Source organism: Xyrauchen texanus, chromosome 22 (assembly GCF_025860055.1).
Source record: "Xyrauchen texanus isolate HMW12.3.18 chromosome 22, RBS_HiC_50CHRs, whole genome shotgun sequence".
Classification (NCBI taxonomy): domain Eukaryota; kingdom Metazoa; phylum Chordata; class Actinopteri; order Cypriniformes; family Catostomidae; genus Xyrauchen; species Xyrauchen texanus.
The window spans coordinates 32,303,205-32,324,878 of record NC_068297.1 but is presented as its reverse complement, the minus strand read 5'-3'; the positions used below and the strand labels follow the sequence as shown (position 1 = coordinate 32,324,878).

The 21,674-nt window shown below is 39.0% G+C and overlaps 1 protein-coding gene across 7 annotated transcripts in view; it reads left to right on the top strand.

Moving 5' to 3' along the window:
* Window positions 1-826: 826 nt before the first annotated feature.
* The window catches only part of LOC127662557 (SPARC-related modular calcium-binding protein 1-like), a 104,451-nt gene continuing 83,603 nt past the window's right edge, over window positions 827-21,674 (top strand). For all 7 annotated transcript variants that reach the window (XM_052153798.1, XM_052153797.1, XM_052153801.1 and 4 more), the window contains exon 1: window positions 827-1,148. In XM_052153798.1, coding sequence (XP_052009758.1) covers window positions 1,044-1,148 — 105 coding nt within the window. In that variant the 5' untranslated portion in view covers window positions 827-1,043. The remainder of the gene's footprint in view (window positions 1,149-21,674) is intronic.

The following is a 21,674-nucleotide window of genomic DNA, read 5'->3' as shown; positions in this document are numbered from 1 at the left end:
ATTTATATTGCATTGTAAAGTCAATTAGAACTGTTTCATAATACACCTTATGATATGTTGTAATTTCTCATAAACAATTGTAATCATAATTATAATACATTATAATACGTACAGATTCATAGTTATACCTTAGAGTATAATGCATTAGCACAAGCAACATCAAATGTTATCTGCAGAATGTATAATGTATTATATATATTTCAAATATAATGTGTGTAATAGGTACGCTTTAAGTAAAGGGACAAAATGTATATCTTCTTATAAACTTTCATAAGATATTTTTAGTGGTAATAAGAAATCACAACAAATGCTAGAAATGATATACATTACACGTTCACAAAATACAAAATAACACCATTTCACTGTAAACACACCCAAGAATAAAACAAAATTCAAACTGATTCTATACTGGACTCTATTCAATAAAGTATGTTTGTGAATCTTATTTGGAGACTCATAGAAAGTGTTACCAAATTCAATTAACCTTAATAAAGATAATATTCGATTTATTTTTGTATCACTTATTTGTACCTTTTTTGGGGGGGACATCACGTTTTCTCTTTATTAAATAGCCGTAAAAACATTATTATTATTTTTTAATTATACGCATGAGATTTGTTTAAAACAAATGCAAACGCAAAGCTTTGTGCGTCATTACACTTGCGGTAACCAACGTGGACTGGTGATTAATCCGCGGACTTTTGCACCCCCTCCCCATCACACTGTCATTGGACCCTCCGAATGTCAATCATGCAACATAAACCCACCTCCTCAGGTTTTAAACGCTTCCCAACGTAAACCAAACTATTCAACCTGTAGCGCTGGACAGGACCGTACATCACACAGATTGCATCACTACGACATCACTTTATATGAGTCCTCTCCATGGCACTATGAAAATGAACACCACTTTACACATGTAAAGGAAAACCCCACTGAGGACGAATATATTTGGGAAAACACGTTTGGAATTTCCTGCAACTTTGGAACCTTTGCTAATTAAGTTTAATACTTGTCCATAGACTGTCAAAACATCAGACAGAATGTACTCCCACAATCTGGTCCTTCTCGTAATGTTGTATTCGCTCACGCTGCTCATGGTGATGTGTCTGCCAGGAGCCTCCGCGCAGAAGTCGAATGGTTCGAGGGTAAGTCAGTGCTGAACTTTGATCGCCGTCGCATGATATTCAGTTGCGCTTCTGCGCACGTTTGCGCATTTGGAAAGTGCATCTTTCTGAAAACTTTGCTGCGTCATTTAAAGTCGTCAATGCGTATGCTATTCATACTGTCAGACAAATGAGATGCAAATGTCGCTCTCAATTTTAGAGCACATGTCAGTGTCAGTGTAGTTGCACATGCAAAATTGCAAATAAATAAATAAATACATTAATTAATTAATTAATAAGATAATAATGCATGACAAAAGTCAATCTGATAGAGTTACCATAAGTATGAACCTACTGGTATAGACACAGACATCAAATTAAATCATACCCCCTATTGCATTGCATCCTAATTACTACATTGAACCTTTTTTAGTCTGCATCATAGCCTATTGGGTTAATGCATACTAGGTTTGAGAATGACTAGCTAAACATTCTATAATTAAATAATAATCTTCTGGTAATTTTACAGCATCTTTTACTACCATATAGTGACATTGAATTAAAGTGCTCCCAGCATATTGGTATTGCATAAAATATTTGGAACATAGTTTTAGCATTTGCCAATACTACTGTTATTAATATTATTATTATTTATAATGTATTCGTTTTAGAAAAGATTAACTAAACAGTCTAGACTACATTATAACCCAATGGGAATTTTCCAGTTTATTTATTTATGTATTTATTTATTTTTAGCTGCCATACAGAAACATTTAATTAAAGTGTACCGCATTGCATCCTACAAACCATATGTAGAACCTAGTTTTAACCATTGTCAATGCTTCTAATGTTAATTTGTATTAGTTTTAGATATACCATGACATCAAGAGTAGGCTAAACCGCAAAATATTCCATTGCATATAAAATTCTTAGAAATGCGTTTTAGCCTTTGTGCTTTTTTATTAGGTTTATACTTGCTAGTTTTAATGAAAGATTAACATAAAATTCTAGAAGGCATAGTAACCCACTGGCGATTTCACAGCATCTTTTAGTGATTCAGCTAAATAGTTGGGTTTTTCATGCTGTGGCACATTGTGCTGTGGGATTGTCATTGAGTCTTGAGTGCACCCATTGAACTTTTGTCATAAAGGTCTTTTGCTTCCTGTGCACCCCTCTGTGCACATAGAAAAGAGGACCATTGCCTTTCCAATGCAGCATTTCATACGATTTCAACAAGGACAGCTGTGTGGAGTATTTATTTCTGTAGCTGAATTGGTTTGCAGACAATATTGAATAGTGGTTCTATATGGTGTGTTAAAAAATTACCCCTGGTACCTTTGTGTTTGCATCTGTGGAGATGTCATGTCCATAAGGTAGAAGGTTTGCGTTAAGGTGGTGAGCTGTTTCACTTGTTCTCAAATCTATTGTCTGTAATACATTTAAAATTGATGACAAATTAATTTAGACGTACATGTAATTAGTACCACTTTTCAGGCATAATATGAAAATCTGTCCCTGAAAATGTTTTTTTTGTTCGTCTGTCCTGAAATATTTGAATAATTTAAACACACGATTGTTAAGATTGCTACCAGGTCATTGCATGGTCACTCAAACCAAGATTTGACCATTGAGAGTGAAAGAGAGTGAAAATGAGAAAGAGATAGAGAACAGCGCAAGTGAGTTTGAGAGGAAATGTGTGGATGCCGCTGAGGTATTACTTCCTGGTTTTAACTTAACTCAGGTCTTCGATGATGCTGTCCAACGAGCTTCCAGTCGTTCACACTGGAGCCGATGCAAACATGTCTGATAGGAGATGGCGCTTGTCAGTGAGTTGGCGTAATGTGGCCGATCCTAGGGTACAGGAAACAACATGTTGCTAAATCGTCAATTTTTTTTTTTATAAAGGGGTAGTTCAAACAAAAATTCAAAAAAATCTTCCATCATTTACCTACCCTCATGATGTTCAACTCTATCTGACTTTCTTTCTTCTGTGTAACACAAAGAGAATTGTTAGGCAGAATGTTTGGGACTGACAGCCTCAGTCACCATTCACTTACATTGCATCTTTTTCCATGCAATAAAAGTAAATGGTGACTGAAGCTGTCAGTCCTTCACATTTTCATGTCTCATTTTGTGTTCCACATAAAAAAGAGTTAGATTGGTTTGGAACAACGTGAGGGGAGTACATTATTACAGAATTGTCATTTTTGAGTGAACTATCCCTTTAAGAAATTGTAAGAAAATTTCCGAACCAGGTAATCTTCAAGGAATACGTCAGGTCACACTGTGATATGTTACTAGGTTTTAGAAAAGTACATTAAAGGTGAAGTGTATATATATATATATATTTCAATATTACAATACTTTCTTCTATCTCAGCTTAATATGCAGAAATTACCATAAGGTTGGCGGCTGTGGCTCAGGTGGTAGAGTGGGTTGTCCACTAATCGCTAGGTTGGCAGTTCGATTCCCCGTCCACACAACTCCACATGCTGAAGTGTCCTTGGGCAAGACACTGAAACCCAAGTTTCTCCCATTGGCAGGCTAGCGCCTTGCATGGCGGATCTGCCATCATTGGTGTATGATTGGTGTATGATTGGTGTAAATAAGCCATTTGACTCTGAAAACACATTTAATCAGCTGCACTGAAAGTCACATACATCTGTATTGTATTGTATCCACATTTCCTCTTAGATATTTCCTCTTAGATATTCTTATTTCTTAGATAAGAAATTATTAAGTATTTAGATAACATCACCACTGTGCTCCTTTACTGTGCAACTGCATAATTATTAAAGAGCATGAGGTTCTACATTTATTACAATTTGAAACTTGCTACAAAAAAAACAAAAAACAGGCTGCTGAGAATTATTGTGAAGCATTTGTCTTTGTCATTAATCTCTTTCCAGACTTATGCAGCCTCTTTCTAATTTTTCTTATTTTAACACCCACGATTTTATCTCATGTGACAGGCTAGAATATCTGCTTACCAATTTTCTATTGACAAGAGTTTTACAGCCTCTAGTACTCATATGATTCGAGCGTGTGCATGCATGTGTGATGAATGGTCATGCTCGATGACATAGTAAAAACAATGTGGAAATATCTCCACAATCTCACCTTATTGTTACAGGATGTCAAAAAGACTGTGCTGAAATAGTTATTCAAAGTTAAATGCTTTTAAAAGTTGTTCTCCCTTCTGTGCCCCATTTGTAAAAGCTTATCTCGGTACACTGTCAGCTCTAAAAACAAAAGTGTGAGGACTTAAGGTTTCTGGGCCGTGTGTAAGATGTGTTGGGGCCAAGAAGATGCTCGAGCTCTTTCCAGAAAAACAACTGAGTGATTGGGTTTATTAAAAATGAAGAAAGTATGAAAGGAGAGAGGACAAAAGAAAGCAGAATCCAGTCAATGCAATTCAGAGCTCTTCTACCTGGCCAATTCTGACATCCAGCAGACTTAGAAGTTCATATTTTGTTAGGATTTAATGTTGTCAACAAGTAGAGAAGCGTCTGGGCACAGACAATGTTCCGGCTGTCAGCATGCATCATTTTGTACTATTCTCTGAGATCTTTTGGTTAAACTGGTCCTGTGCAAAGGTCACAGTGAGCTTTCACTGTTATTTATCTGGTAACATGGTCTGACAAACATGATCCTTGTGTTTGTAGCATGATGTCATCGTGGATTTAAAGGGATAACAGAAAACATTTAAATAAACACTTACAGTAAATCATCCTTGATGTTTCACCATAAATCAGAAATAGTGCTTTTTCGCAGTGTGATGTTTTCTTTTTCCATGTTGTTCACTTGTTACAAAGCACTTCAAACACCTGCTCTAATAAGATGTGATGTTACAACATAAACACTTTTATTAATTATTGTATGTGAACTGTTACATGTAAGTCTACATGACCTAATGAAAATAATTATGCTTTGTTCTATCAAGTCACCCTTGCTTCTATTAAAGTCATCCTATAACTAAACTATGATTCCAACCAGTTAATATTAATATTCTTTAACAGTATTAATAAAATGTGATGTAGCTAATTAATGTTATGGTATTTTCAAGTTTCTAAGAACATCATCTATGCTTATTTACCATTAGACTGACTTTAATAGAAGCAAGGGTGACTTGATAGAACAAAGCATAATTATTTTCATTAGGTCATGTAGACTTACATGTAACAGTTCACATACAATAATTAAAGAAAGTGTTTATGTTGTAACATCACATCTTATTAGAGCAGGTGTTTGAAGTGCTTTGTAACAAGTGAACAACATGGAAAAAGAAAACATCACACTGCGAAAAAGCACTATTTCTGATTTATGGTGAAACGTCAAGGATGGCAGTTGAGCATATGGTGTTCTGTAACCTTGAAAGATGTTACTCAACCACAGTTACTCAACCACAGATTAGAAACCCTGTAAATACATCAAAAACAAAAATACAGACGTAAAAAATTTAGTTCCAGCCAAAAATTTATTCTAAAATATTTTTGCCAATACACCATTGAAAAATGCATGTTGGTGGACAATTATTATCATTTTTTCTCACAAGTCTCTCTGGAATACCCAATTCTGATTGGTCAATGGCGCCATCTAGGAGTCCGATATTGTTCGGTAACAACCGCACATCCACGTATCAGACCACTCTTCCGGGCACTGTGAGCCATCTCTCCTGCTTCTCAGATCACTGTGTGATCTCTACAAGTTAGCTAACAAAATGATTTCAACTCAAATCAATGTCTCATATCCATTTATTTGCTTATTTGGCAAGTAGTCTTGTAATAGGCTGAATAATGAGGAGTCAGATGGTCCTTTTCACAAAATAAACAAACACCAACAGAATTCAGATGCAAAACAGAGGTTGATTTCAGCTGTTCACTGATTTCTTCTTAAATTACATACTTTCAACACAAATCAATTTTGTATGTCCATGTATTAATTGATTTGGTTCGTTTTATTTGGTTAGTAGCCATGTGATAAGTCACTTCGCATCAGGGTCCTGATCACCCTGTCTGGGTTTATTGTGCGATAACCACCGGTTGACTGTACATTATCCCTTACATAGCATACAGTAGTTCTAACTCTAAATCCTAATTGGAAAAAATCACGTTTAATATCATTGTAAAAGGCAGATATGTACAAACATAAAGGTGTAAATGGCAGCTTGATCTCATGAAAATTACGTAGAGACAGGGGGCGTGACTGCATTGCATCATAGATGTCACTTTACTCACAGCTGATTGGTTCATATCAGTTTGCGATCTGTAGCCCGAATAAAACCTGTTTGTAACTTAAAAAAAACATAAAACATAAGGACGCAGACACACATGCAACGCGGCTGCTTGCGTCTCTCTCTGTCCAACCGGTGTCTCCAGCTGCCTCTTATCTCACTCTCCTACTGATCAGCTGATTCAGCGCCAGTCATGCTTCACGGCCCGGCCACACCCTCCTTCTCGTCACACTTTTCTCCTGCCCGATTCAGGCTGGGGCGCAACTGGCCATTCTGTCAGCCGGTAGCCCACCCTGCCTCCTGTGAACTTGGAGGGAGAGACGAGGGGAGGCATGGGAAGAGGGTAAAGGGTTTACAGAGACACACAAATCCCAGAGAGAAAGAAGAACTTGCTCGCCGGCTCCCGGATGCACTGTCGCCCAGTCCTCAACCTCTCCTCTGCCCTCTGGTGGATCCCAGCTCACTCCACACCCAGCGGACGGCAGTGACCCCTCCATCCCCAGGCAGATGGCTGCTCCCCTGGTGGATGGCAGCGGTGAGGACTAGGTGACAACGCATCCCTCCTCCTTCCCAGGTTTTGGCACCACTGTAACAGTCTAATGATGGGCAAGGAGGAGGCAGGAACTGGCTGAACAATAAACAAACTTTAATGATGTAAATTAACTAAAAACAACATAAAACATAAGGACAAAGACACACATGCAATGTGGCCATGTGCATCTCTCTCTCTCTCTCTCGAACTGGTGTCTCTGACTGCCCCTTATCTCGCTCTCCCGCTGATCAGCTGATTCAGCGCCGGCCATGCTCCATCACGGCCCAGCCACGCCCTCCACCTTGCCACACTGTTCCAGAGCAGGTTAGCCATGTAGCTTAAGTTGCTATGGCGATGAACACCGTAAAATCCAACCCACCTTCTTGAGCCCGAAAAAACAGCTTGCTCAAAATAAACTCAAACTTACCTGGGTAGCCATGGAAACCAGCATCATGCAACAGGCCAATGATCGTTTTAAATCAACAAAATCTACTTCCCTACCTTAAACCTTAAATCTAAACCTAACAGATATTGTCAATAAAAGAGAATATGCAATGAAAAACAGATTTGAATTAAAGTTAATGGTGCATCGAGTCTTTAAATCAACAAAAAATTCCTCCCTACCCTAAACCTTAAACCTAAACCTTAAGAATAGTATCATAAAAAGCAACGGATGACATGAAAAACACAATTGCTGAAGCAACAACACAATTTGTGGTGCTTCAATGACGCATTGAACTGACGTGTCAACTTGCATCCTCTTCAGGACTCGTACCTCTGTACTTTGCATAGGAATTGCAACGCTCTATCAGTTGAGCTACTGCTGAATTTGATTGTGTCTGAACAAGCTTGTAAATGTAGTGGGTTATGTGATGCAAACATTAACATGTATCACCATACAAGTCATGCACTATAGTAAAAGTGTTTAGATGTCTTAAAGGGATAGTTCACCCAATCATGAAAATGCTCTCATTATTTTCTCACCCTCATACCATCCCAGATGTGTGTGACTTTCATTCTTCTACAGAATACAAATGAAGATTTTTAGAAGAATAGCCCAGTTCTGTTGGTCCATACAATGCAAGTGAATGGTTACTGGAACTTTTAAGGTCCAAAAATGACATAAAGGAGGCATAAAAGTAATTCATATGACTCCAGTGGTTAAATCAATATATTCTGAAGCAATATGATAGGTGTGGGTGAGAGACAGATCAATATATAAATCCTTCTTTTACTATCAATCTCCACTTTTAAACAGCCCCAACCAGTAGGTGGCTGAATGTGAAAGTGAAAGTGAAAAACTTGATTTTCAGTAAGAAAAGGACTTAAATATTTATCTGTTTCTCACCCACACCACATCATCATATTGCTTCAGAAGATATGGCTTTACCTACTGGAGTATTATGGATTACTTTTACAGTATACTGCCATTTGGACCTTCAAAGTTCTGGGCACCATTAACTTGTATTTTGAGGACCAATAGAGATAAAATCTGGAATAGCATGAAAGTGAGTAAATTAAACATTCACTTTTGGGTGAACTATCCTGTTAATAGAACAAGGGAAAGTAAATATTTATGAATGGATAATCTGCTGTTTTATTTGTGATTTTTGTGAAAGGAAATAAAAGTCAGTGTTGTTGTAGTGGTCTAGTGTATATTTCTCCAGGAAAGTGCCATGATATGTACAAGGAGCAGTAAAAATATTCTTGTAAGGTATAGTAAAATGCGTCATAGTCGTAGTAACATAACATGAGAGAGAGAGAGAGAGAGAGAGAGAGAGAGAGAGAGAGAGAAAGTTGTGTGTCTTTTTGTTTAAGTTCTTATTAAATATTATTTTGACTGTTCAGCTGGTTCCCGCCTCCTCCTTTCCCAACCTTTAACCTTGTTACATATGGTTAAGGTAGTTTTAACTGTGGTAAAATAAGAATATGATAGTAAAATCATTGCCTCTCGTGGCTATGCCCTTATAAAGGCTAACTCTTTTGTCCTAGCAGATTTGTGGGTTATTTGTAATTGTTCGAAAAACGCTTTTGTCTTTGGCCAAACTTTAAATTACAGCTTTTTCTCCAAACATGCTTTTGCGTCCGCACAACACTCATGATTTGTACCCTTCATAGATCACTTCAATATTTTATGACTTTGAAGTCTGGATTTAATTGAGCATGAACTTTTCCCATCATGACAATGCATAGTTTCATCTGTTTTCATTTGGTTGTTCAATTAAAAAATACAGCATAAGACTTCCCACAGCATTCTTTTCTCGGAAATGGCCGTTCACACAAATTGTTTCAAAGCTGCAATATGTGCCTTTGCAATGTCATGAACAGGTTCCATTGAACTCCTTTCAAATATTTTTCCATTTATGGACTAAATCTATAGATCTATTGGTTCTTTTTATTACAGCTCTCCACTCTTGGATGTTAGGTCAGGGAAAGGAACGGAACACGACCACAGTATGAGTGATTAAAAAATGCAGTATATACTTGGAGGTTGGCCAGGGATGCAGGTCATACAACACCTGGTCGAGTACATCACCAAAATCTTGTAAAGTCATGTAAAGAACAAACACAGCAAGCCCAGTCTGTGCTTCATGCCAAGACTGCATTCTCTTAGCTCTGCAGATGAGTGCCAAACCCCCTGCACCCCCCTTCTTTCCTCTTTTTATAGGAGCGATCCACATCACACCCTAAGTGCAGGCTTTAGTGTGTGTTTGTGGGTGAGAGGGAGAGTTTACATGTAAATCATGTTTTACATGCATGTGCAAATCTGTGTGTATTTGACAGTATAGGGAAAGCTACTATAAAACTGTAACTACAAGTAATTCTTTAAAAACGTTGTTAGCTACACTACAAGCTTCTAACAAACAGCAGCTAAATACATTGAAGCTATTTAAAGTGTGTGTGTGTGTGTGTGTGTGTGTGTGTGAGAGAGAGAGAGAGAGAGAGAGAGAGAGTATGTGTGTGTGTGTTTGTGTATATTCTGTATATAACAATCAACCTGATAATTACATATTAAATTGGTTACTGCAGGCATGGTTACTACAATATTAATTATTAAAACCATGGTTACTATATGGACAGGCACTGTAGTATTACTGTTGTAAAACCATTGTTAATTGCATCATAACCGTGGTTACTGTAAAAGAATAAATAAATAAAAAATATGGTTACTACAATCGTTGTTAGTACAATATTATTTTAGTAAAGTCATGGTTTCCATTAAAAAACATGGCTGCTTCAGTCATGGTTGTTATAATATTACTAAAATAAAACCATGGCTAATTTTCAAAAGGGTTAAACATACAGGGTGACAACATTATATTAAAAATGTATACTTTATATAAACAAATAAACTAGAAGATACTAGGTGAGCGTGTTTGATTACTCCCTTGGCTTTATTGCTGCGTTCACAAAACAATGTGACAAATAAACATTTTGTGAAGCTAGAGCTACTTGTTGGAAAATGTACCATGTTACTGATTACTTACTGGAACTACTGTCACGCTACTGAATTTTTTTTTTGTTTAGTTAGTAGAGTTGCCACTTTTGATTAATACTCCTTAACACTGGTATTTAGAAATGGAGCATGACAGTGATTGTCCACTTTCTGGCACTGGTTCTCAAAGTATTTTCCCATTCATTTTCTCAATGGAGATTTCAAAAAGATCTTTAATAAAAAGATTTAAGCCATGAGCCAAATTAACCAGGTCCAACAGTAAACTTCAATTTGAAAGAAAATAGTATTTAAAAAAATTATATATTTGTACATTATTTCCAAAATATTCATATATATATACAACTATAAAAGTAGTTTTGGGAAGTAGGGATGCGGACTTGACCATGGCCATGTACACACTGCATCTCAATTCAGTTGTCAGTTCACCTTTAAGTGGTTAATCCTGTTCTGTACCAGCCTGATCACAGTGAAATCGAAAAGAGTAGGTCAACTTTTCCTCAGCCAAAATCAGTAGATGCTGACTGAAGTTTAAAACACTGCCCCCAGTGGCCAAAGCATTAAGTGTTGTTATAGGCACATGTAAGCTCCATTTATGTCCAGCAGAGGATGGCAAAAGCTAGTTGTGAAACGTGTTCTTTTCAGCTATCCAGGATGTAATACAATGATGAGGAATGCATTTTACACCACCCAACCTAAACCTATCCATTAGTTGAGTAAAAATATTGTGTAAGAGGGAAAAATTAATCACACTCTTCACTGATTATGTGAACGCAACTACTTCCTGGTTTCAGGCATGCATCTGAACCTGGGTCTCTCGAGCTACTGATGTAACGCACATCCGGTCACGCCACAGGGGAAGGTAAACATGCTGGAGCCGATGCAAACATGTCTGATAGGAGCTGCCGTTTGTCCGTTTTTTGGCATACTGTTGCTGATCCTAGGGTAACGGAACTTTCAGAAATGGCATGCCAGCTTCTCGCGTGATCATGTTTTCCGAACATACACAGTATGATAACATACTGGAGTGGCAGCCACATTCTACAACTGAATTAACTCCCAGAATCAGGTAGTGACAACTGCATTTTCATAAATTACAGGCAGTGTGTATGGAACCGAACCGAACAACTAGTTGTTAATAACGTGATCAACAGCGCATGAGAAAGGTATGTGTCTGCTGCACCCATTTATATATTCCAGTGTGTCTCTTACCACTGTAGTTAAAATTTCGACCCCTCATCAGCAATGTGGTCTCTCTGTAACCCATACATTATACTGTAGTCCAGAGAAAGGGTGCGCTGTTTAACAGCAGTTGATTAGAAGTGCATAAACAAGACTTAGCGATTTTGTCTATGGCAGCAAACTAAACATTACTGGATAATACTTCCCTGGTGGATAATCTCTTTGTTTAAAAACAGTGAACACAAAATGGGTTCAGCTTGTGGCATTCATGTTTTCTGTTCACAGGCACAAAATACTACAGCGTTGCTATGGTTATCACTTGTCAATCAGTGCAATTGTTGGAGTCAGCTCTGTATTCTCTACTCACATTGAACGAAAATTTAAGGGGACTCAATCCCACATTTAATCGCGGTTGTCACTTCAGTAACTTTGTAGTGTGTATGTGGCTTATGTCATTTGGCTTATGGGAGTTGGGAGTTGCTGCTGTGGTCTTTTGTCATTTCCATGGCAACCACAACTTTTCTGATTGGTGTATATCCTTTCAGCATTAAGGGTAGTGTAGTTCTTCACCAGGTAATTCATCTATTAAACTAGATTAGAATAGTTTTGATTAAAATCGTTTGACTTGTGGCTTATACAGAAGCACATATAATTGCTTTACAGTCCCAGAGCTCATGGTTGGTCTGTAAAATCTGTTTCTCTATGGTGAAAATGAATCAGATTTTAATTTCAGAATCCCGACTGTTGGGCTCTATGCGTTTGATGTGTGTTTGCATGTGTATGTATGTGTGCAATTGTGTTTCCATGCTAAATTACACTAGGCAGACAGCAGACTTGGACAAGGACTGAAGCTGTTAGAGATTAAGAGAGATAGTTTAAGCGAGCCAAAGCTACAGTAGGTAGTTGAATAAAGGGAGAGAAATATGTGTGAGAGAGAGATAGGCAGAACAAGTTGGGAGACAGAGTCATGGGACAAAGGGCTGTTCTCCCTTGGTGGGCCAGAGGCAGTGCTGTGTGCTGGATATACAGTGAGCGACAGCTGGGATTTGGATAAGGAAGGTTTTCTGACAGAGGAAATGTGTTCTGGGTCAGCGCTAAGGCATTTTGCTGTGGAGAGATAGCAGTAGCTATCAGCATTTAATGATATGTTAACTCTGAGAAAATACCTTAGATTACCAGGCCTTCCAGAGGCTTCAATTACTTCCCAATAAAGGTAGTGTCCCTTGTACCCCTTTTACAAGCTTCATAAGCTGTAAGGAATGCCACATTTTTGTCATATTTATATCCTCAAAAGGGATCTGCTCTTCTCTGCATGTTTTGTTGCTACTGCTAATTGTGCTTCTCAGGGGCGAGGCCAGAAATCTCCAAATGAGTGGACCTTGGTGAAACAGGGTGGACCTCTTTTCTGTTCCAAATTTCATCATGAATATAATGAAGCATGCCCCATTCCTCAGCCTCAGCCGATTGATTCAAGTTGCATAATTACATGTAAAATAACAATATTTTTATTATTTTATTAAGTTTATAGGTCATATTGATTCATTTGTAAATACAATTTAATAACGCACCCTAGTGACACCATCTCACGCGTCATGATTTTATTCTGTTTAAACACATCGAAATGTGCTGGTCAGTCCCAATAATCATGCTTAGGGACGTTCCACCACAACCGCTCTCTCAGCTGGTGCAAATCTTAACCTTTATGTATGAACAATAAAGGACAGGTATACAATAATTACACATATGATTGAAAATATAAAGTCTGAACCTGTTTAATCACATTGAAAAGAGGTGGTCAGTGCCAATTATCATGCTCATACAAGTTGTATAATGACAACTTAAGTTCTACTTTATAATAAGCAATCTATTTGCTGGTTTGGGAAATTGCTCCATTGTAAAATAATGAACAACGTCTGTTAAGATGATTGTAAAGGCTTAAGTTGCAATGTTAACGGGAAACCCAGCGTAGTGTTAGAGTTGGGGAATGTTACATTCAAATGGAGGCTAAAGTGAGTAGACAAGCACAGAAGAGAAACTTCATGTTCAAGAACCATTTTCTGAGGTTGTAGCTACTGAATTATGACCCATGACAATTCACCTGTCGTCCCAATGTCCTTGCTTCCTGAGATGGTCTGAGATCATATTCAGCATTCTCATAGATGGCAAATTGTTCCCAGATTACGAACAGGGAAGAAATAGTGAGAACTCATCATATGCGTGTGTTCCGTGAGACACTGCTGTGCGCGTGAGCGCCAATGCCCAATAAACCTCTAAAAAACAGTTAATCAGAGACCGAATCGACGGCTTCTCTTTCATCTGTTTTTCAAAATATGATCAAATGTGCTTCTTCAAACACGTGTATTTGTGTCTAACAGAGCTTCTTGTCATTTGTCACTCCAAGAAGTTTTAAAGGTGGCCTGCCACACAGTTGCGGGTTGATGACGAGCAAAATTATCTGCTAATTTCATACCCTGCCATGTCATCTACAGAAACATCTACCGCACTGCCACGTAAAATAATAATAATAATAATAATATTAACTTAAGTGAGACAAAGCGTGGATACATTATCTTGGTGCTAAGCGCAGTAAGCGTATCTGTTTACAGGCATGACTGGAGAGAGCTGCACAGTGCAGAGAAAATAAGCGACTTGGTAAGAAGCGCACCAAAGCCCATTTCAGTTCAGTATTTTTAACTATATTTATAACAGGAATATTATGATTATCTTGCATGTGAGCTATTTTGCATGTGACAAAATGCCTTTTCTTTTTATTTGCAATATTTGCAATTATTTTGCAAAATTTATATTCCTGCAGTTTTGAAAGGGTGAACCAGCCATCAATCTAGTGGCACTTTTCCACTGTACGTTATGGTTTGACTCGCCTCAACTCTACTTGCTTTACTTTTCAGAGCTTGCATTTCCACTGCAGTTTAGTGTCACCTCAATGTCATATCGTCATATTTGCGCCGCCTCTACTGCCGTGACATCATCTTAAACACAACACAAACTGACCAAAACAATAACACAAATGCTAGCTGTTAGCTACTACCTCACTGTGCTGCATAAAGCAGTTGTTGCATGGTGATTTTACACAAATGTAACAATTCAATTGGCCTGGTTGTTTTAGAAGGAAGCTTCCAGTAGCTGGTCAACTAAATGAAGTGAATCTTTCAAGCAGAGTAGAGTTAACATAACAAAATATACCATCCTCTATTGTGGCTGAGTCCAGGGCGCTGTCCCTCCCATTGCTCGCCGGTCTAGATAGCGTCCATTTGGTCGAACCCCTTCCACTTTCCTTGATGGTTCTGTAGTCAGTTTTATGTTTTTTTTTTACCTTTTCCCTACCCTACTTTGTTGGTAGGTCCAGTGACGATTCTCTCTGACCAGTCAGTGATCTGCAGGATTTTGACGTCACATTTAGTATCGACTTGGCTCACTTGGAACCTCAACCAAGGTGGTACTAATATCAGATACCAGGTACTATCCACAGTGGAAAACACCAAAAAAGCTAGCAGAGTCGAGTTGAGTGGAGTTGTACTGTGCAGTGGAAAAGCTCCATAATACTCTGGCCCTTATGTGGCCTTGCACCTGGAGCTTCTACAATTGGCAAACAAATTGACCAGTTATTTAGTCTGTTTAAAGGGTTAGTTCACCCAAAAATGATCCCATAATTTACCCTCAAGCCAACCTAGGTGTATATGACTTTCTTCTTTCAGCCAAACACAATCTGAGTTATATATAAAAATATACTTGCTCTTCCAAGCTTTATAATGGGATTGAATGGCACCTTAGATTTGAAGCCCAAAAAAGCACATCCATCCATCAAAAAAGTAATCCATACGGCTCCAGGGGGTTAACAAAGGCCTTCTGAAGCAAAGCAATGCATTTTTGTAAGAAAAATATCCATATTTATAACTTTATAAACTATAATCACTACACACCAGAGAGTTGAGTTCCAGCTTATGACGTAGGCGTAGCGTAAGCTCTGTTGAGAAGTGACAGTAAGATCCTGAATTCAAAACTTTCTCCCTTGTCCAAGAAGACCATTTATTGACACTGCAAAAACGACTTGTTCTCTGCTTCCGAGACTTCCCTATATCACTAACGGACCTTCATGAATGCATGACTATTAATCAGCCCCTATTTGGTCCGCACAATGCTGCACAGTTAGAGTGAATGAAAAGGAGAAAGCACCCAGAGGGACCATTCCTGTAGTTGTTATTAAACTAAAAAGGAGATTGTAATGTCTGAGAATATTTGAAAACGTGCTGTTCCTGGCTGTGGAAATTCATCTTTTCTGCATAGCCTTCCAAATGATGACAATGTTGGGAGGGTACTCTGGCAGGATACTTGGCATGCAATGCACAATCCAAAAATTGGCACTTTTGAGTGAAGCCAATTTTCATAGAGCCTCTTGTAGAGATTTAAATAAGACTTTCTCGCTCATAAATTGGCAAGTGGGGTGCAGAGGTGGCAGAGAATGGATAGTGAATCCAGTTGTTTGTGTTGTCTGTCTCTGGGAAATATCTTTGCAATTGTGCAGCCAGCTGTGCAAGGTGCTCCTCAATGTCACAGTTGACAGTGTAATCAAGGTTACGCTCAAAAATACCTCTGTGTTTTTCTCATTAATGCAGTTAGACCAGAGAGCAAACCTTTTAACCATTGCATCAATTTTGTCCTGCACATTGAATATAATGTTGTAGTTGTAGAAAAGCCTTGTAATTCAATATTCAACTCATTCAGACGAGAAAAAAATATCTCAGAGATAGGCCAGTCTTGTGAGACACTCTTTCTCATGCAAGCATGACACAACACAAAAGGATGATTTATAAAAAATAAAAACGTGTCACTACATTTCCAATGGATAATCACCGGCAGCGACTCCATAGAGACGTGGTCAGGTTGCTGCCCATTTCATTGCACAATGTAGAGAAGAGATGTGAATTTAGGGGCCTTGCTTTAAAAAAGTTTACAATTCTTACTGCATTGTCCAAAGCTTCCTTAAGGCATTCTCTTGGCAGCAAGCTCCTATCTGTGGATGCTGCAGTGCACCCAAGATGCACTTGGGGCAACTGCCTGCATGCATGTTACCACTCCATTATGCTTCCCTGTCATGGCTTTCACTCCATCTGTACAGATGCCCATACATTTTGTCCACAAAATCCATGTGATGCGACAAAGCCAGCCAAGACTTTAAATATATCCTCCTAAGTGGTCCTGATTTCCAGTGGTTAGCAAAACAGTACATCTTCCATAATTGACCCTTCGTAAATGTATCGCTCATACACCAGCAGTTGTGCTAAACCAGCAACAACTGTCGATTCTTCATCCTGCAGAATTCACTGGCTATTTTGCAAAGCAAAAGTTGTTTTAAAACGTCTTCTACCAAGTCAGTGATGCGACGTGAAATAGTGTTGTTTAATGATGGCATCCTCTGTACTGTTTTTTTGGCATTTACTCCCAGCATTGCACCAGCAATAATAAACACAGCTGGAAGAATTAAGTCCTTCACAATAGTATGGGGTTTGCCAGTCTTAGCTACTCTGTAGCTCATTATGTAGGATGATTCTAGACCCTTCTTCTAGTGTCTGATGCTGTTAAACATACTTCAGTACTCCTGAGTTTTCTTAAATGTTTTTCAAAAAATTCTTGAGGTTTATTTTTGAAATGAGCATACTTTGTTTCAAGATGTCTGCACAAAAAAAGCTGGTTTCATGCAATTATAAGCAAGTACATTTGCACAAAATACAAACTGTTACTGGGTATTTTCTTTGCTACAAATGTATGTAATGAGCAAATTAATATAGTTCTCTTCATATCTACACCTCTTTACTGATCTTTCTGTACTGCACTTTTCCGGGAGGTGAAGATGATGTGGCTCTTTAACTTCAGAAGCATCACTTTCAGTATCGTGTTAACCGTGAAGGGAGCACCATTGGGCTCATGTACACTTGTTGAAGCAGAGGAGGTGCCTGGGGTGCTGCTGTTGAAGGCTAGATCAGCAGTGCTGCTGGCAACAGTCTCTCTGTCCGCAGTTAACTCCCTAGGTGTGGCCATTTTTTCAGCCATTTATCCATTTTTATCTAATTAGTGATCACTCTGTTACCTAGCCGTGTGCTTGCCATAAATGACCAACACTCATGCGTATTATACACTCTCACGCTTGAACACAAAAGATAAATTGGCTGTGTTCGAAACCAGGAAAATGCTGCCTTCGGAGGCTGCATATGGAGGTAGGAAGGGATCAAGGCACATCTGAATCTAATGTTCGTGTCACATCCTGTCTAGGAATATTAGTATCCTTTGCTGCCTATGAAATACCACAATCCTGTGTTCCACAATGGTTGAGCCGAAGAACTTTGTCCAACTTTTGATTCCATTTTTAATGAGAAATGTATTTTGTAGTCATGAAATATACACTTGGTTATCACCAAAACTCTTGATTTTGTTCTATTAGTAGACCATTGTGGTACAGTTGGTCTGAATGAAGCAGACATGTGACCTATAGGGGACAACCGATGGCAATAATCAGTTGCTGGTATACTAGCAACAATGTGAAATTATACTGCCTCAGTAGCCTGTCCAAATCTAGTTTCTGGAGGTACCTTTGTACACAAGCGCTGTCTGTTGAGTGATTGACTGATAGGGCAGCAAGGCAACAAGAAAGCTACCTATCATTTCGGATGCAGACAACAATTAGTTAATATTATTGGACCATTTATTTTACCATGAAACTACCATTGTGCTGTTTGTACACTAGAGGTGCACACGTTAAAGTTTTGCCTTTGAGGAATACATGAACTCGGATAGTTTTACAGGCATCCCAACCTGCAAAAAGTCATTTCAGGGAGGTATCCCGGACCCATGTATACCGAAATACAGTTTAGTTGTGGTCCCTAAAAGATATAAAAGCATAATATATAATTTCTTTAGGCTATAGGCCTATGCAATTTAATTGAATTATTTGTTAATTATGTAGATTACTTTTAATATAAACTGCTTATACTCTTTATGTAAACTGCTTTTATTTATATTCCATTGCAACTTTAAACAGGTCTAAGGAGTTTATTGTTTTCATGTAGCCTAGGTAACTAGCCGGCCTGAATAATATGCACATGAAATGAAACTTGTTTAACTCACCTCAACATGTCTTTTACAATCATTTAACCCGCCATGGGCAATGCTGAAGTCACTGTTACAAACTGTACAGCGTGCAAGACTGTCATTATGTTTCACTCTTATTAGACAGGGGTACACTTTCGTGTAGTCTGGCGTAAAATGTGTCTTATATTTCGCTTTTTGGGGCACTCTCCCTCTGCCATGGCGCTCCTGTGTCTAGATACACTGAACTGATTAATTAGGAGAAGAGATAAAAGCCCGCCCACACTGACAATTGATTGGTTGACTTACCGAAACAGGCCAATCAGGATGCTCTCTGTCTTACATGCACTTCTTGATGCACACACGCACACACACATGCAAGGTCTCTCGCTCTCTCCCTCTCTGCCGTGCGCGCTACACAGTTTGGAGCACAGTCTAACCGCTCTTGCTCGCTCGCTCTTGATTCCGGGAGATTTTAACTAATTTGCGGGCATCAGGGAGCCGCTATCAATACGCGGGAGACTCCCGGAACTTCCGGGAGACTTGGGATGTCTGGTTTTATTTCAGTCCACTCCAAAATAACATATAATCTCAAACATTTTGCGTTCCCCCTTTGCCACATCATGTACCCCTGTGGATACATGTATCCCAGTTTGGGAACCACTGGTGTGGAATATGCTAGTGCCTGCCATCACATCTGTATAGAATATCACATATTTTGGCTCAAATAAACTAATCAGGATGCCTATTATCCTGTATTTAAGCAGCAAATCAGTCAAAAGCATTCCCCTCCACCAGCGAAATGATGGGGGTGCGACCCTGCACCTGGTGAACATGCCGTATTTGCCATTTCGCAAGATGCATGTTGAAGCGGCCAGACAACAGAAGAGAAACCGTCCACTGCTGGATGCTGATTTATTAATTCTTCACATCTTAGTTTATGCTAGGTTGGATTTGTTTCACTGTTCTTAGCTTTATATAGAATTATTGTATCATCACATCTTGCATGCCTAACAATACAAGTATTGGGGAGCAACAGTGTCTTGACTTTTTTAGTTTTCTATTGTATAGTAATTCGATTTTGGGCTTCATGTAAATTGAGTGCTTTTAGGGGATTTTATAAATCACTTGCACATTTAAAAAAACAGTTCAAGGAGTGTTGGCGGGGTGTATGCGCTTCAAAGATGTTAGCCAATTATAACATAGTGGGCATGTATATTCAAGTCTTAAAGGGACAGCACAGAAAACAAGGTACATTACCTTGGTTCACTGAAAGGGAAGTAATGATGCAATTGGGACTACGTCATTGAGTCACATGATCTGAAGCCTGTATACAATCACTCCAATTGATTGGCTTATGGCTCTTAAGCGATTCTCATAGGGAGCCGCATCACAGAACCCATATAGGCTTCTACCATTTGGTGCCATTTCTCTTGCCTGTGCTTCATCATCTCGTGTCCTCTTGCTTGGTGACTTTAATATTCATGTGGATACAGTTTACTCTAATTCATCTGAGCTATTGTCTGTTTTTGACTGTTTTCACTTGACTCAACAGGTGTCTTTTTCTACTCAGACTCATGGTAATATTCTTATTACATTTGGGTTTGATATTGCTTCAATTTCTCCTTTAGACACTGGTATCTCTGATCATAAGTTTATTGAATTTAGTTTTAGTCTGCCTGCTTAGAAGAAATGCAATAACAAAATTATATATTATCGTGACCTTAAATCTGTCGATGTCACATTGTTTTCTGCTTCCTTCGCTTCCTCTGCAATTTCTAATGTCTTTGATGTCTCCTGTTCTTCATTGATACTTTCTAAGTACCACTCTATTATTTCTGCATGAGCATGTTCCTATTAAGATTAGGTCTGTTCCCTCATCCGGGCCTTAAAATTCACTTGTAGACAGCTTGAGAGGCATTACAGGAAAATGTCTAGGTTACTGTTGTAACCTCCATTCCCTGATGCCACTGATAAGCTTATGCCACGATCATAAGACCCAAAAGCCTGTGAAGCATTCTCGCAGGGAGAATGTGTCCCACTCTGAACATTGCCAGACACTGGTGGAATGACAGAACGCGAGCTGGAGACAGGCACGCCTGTATTGTCCACCCCTAGAAACAGCGTTTGTTGCCTCAGCAACAAAATACTCTAAGCAGACACCGCCTGGCCCAAGGCTTTATTGAATTTCTTTGGCAACGTCTATGGCAAGTGCTACAGGAAGCGTGGGGTGAAATGTTACCTGGGTGTCTGGGCAAACTGACAGTTAGAATGCCAAGGATCTGCAAAGATGTCATTGATGCATGTTTTGATGAGAAAACTTTGAAGTAGTTTAAGAAGTGGGACAGGCAGAGGATGGCAACAACAACTGCCCAAGTTACACCAGGAACACACAATCCCTCCATCAATACTCAGACTGTCCGCAATAGGCTGAGAGAGGCTGGACTTAGGGCTTGTAGGCCTGTTGTAAGGTAGGTCCTTATCAGACATCACCGGCAACAATGTCGCCTATGAGCACAAACCCACCTTCGCTGGACCAGACAGGACTGGCAAAAAGTGATTGTAAAGGTTTTCCACTAAGGAAGGGTCGGAAACAGCGTCAGTTTCAAAGGTAAGGGTAATTAATATCTTCTCTCCACAATTTTAACAAATGACATAACATTTTGCTTCTCGGTGTTGGTGTCGGGCTCTCCCCCTCATGCTCTGTGGCTGCTGCTTTTATCCGCTCTCCTCACATTACTGCAATTAGACACAGGTGTTAGGCTTAATTTAGTGGCGAAGTCTTCTGTAACGCGGACTCAGGCTGGTTGGGATCCATAAGCAGTCTTTTTTAAGAGACGGGGTTCAAGACAAAAACAGGCAAGGTTCAGTTTCACGGCAGACAGGAATGTAGAAGGTGATCGAGTTCGTGGTCAGACAGGCAAAGGATCGAGACAGGCAGCAGATATCGTAGACAAGTAGACAGGCGTAAAGGTAACAAGGGCAGGCAGCAGGTAATCATGGTCGAAGACAGGCTAGGTAGATACACAGGAGATCTAGTAGAAGGTTGATATCAAAACGCTCAGT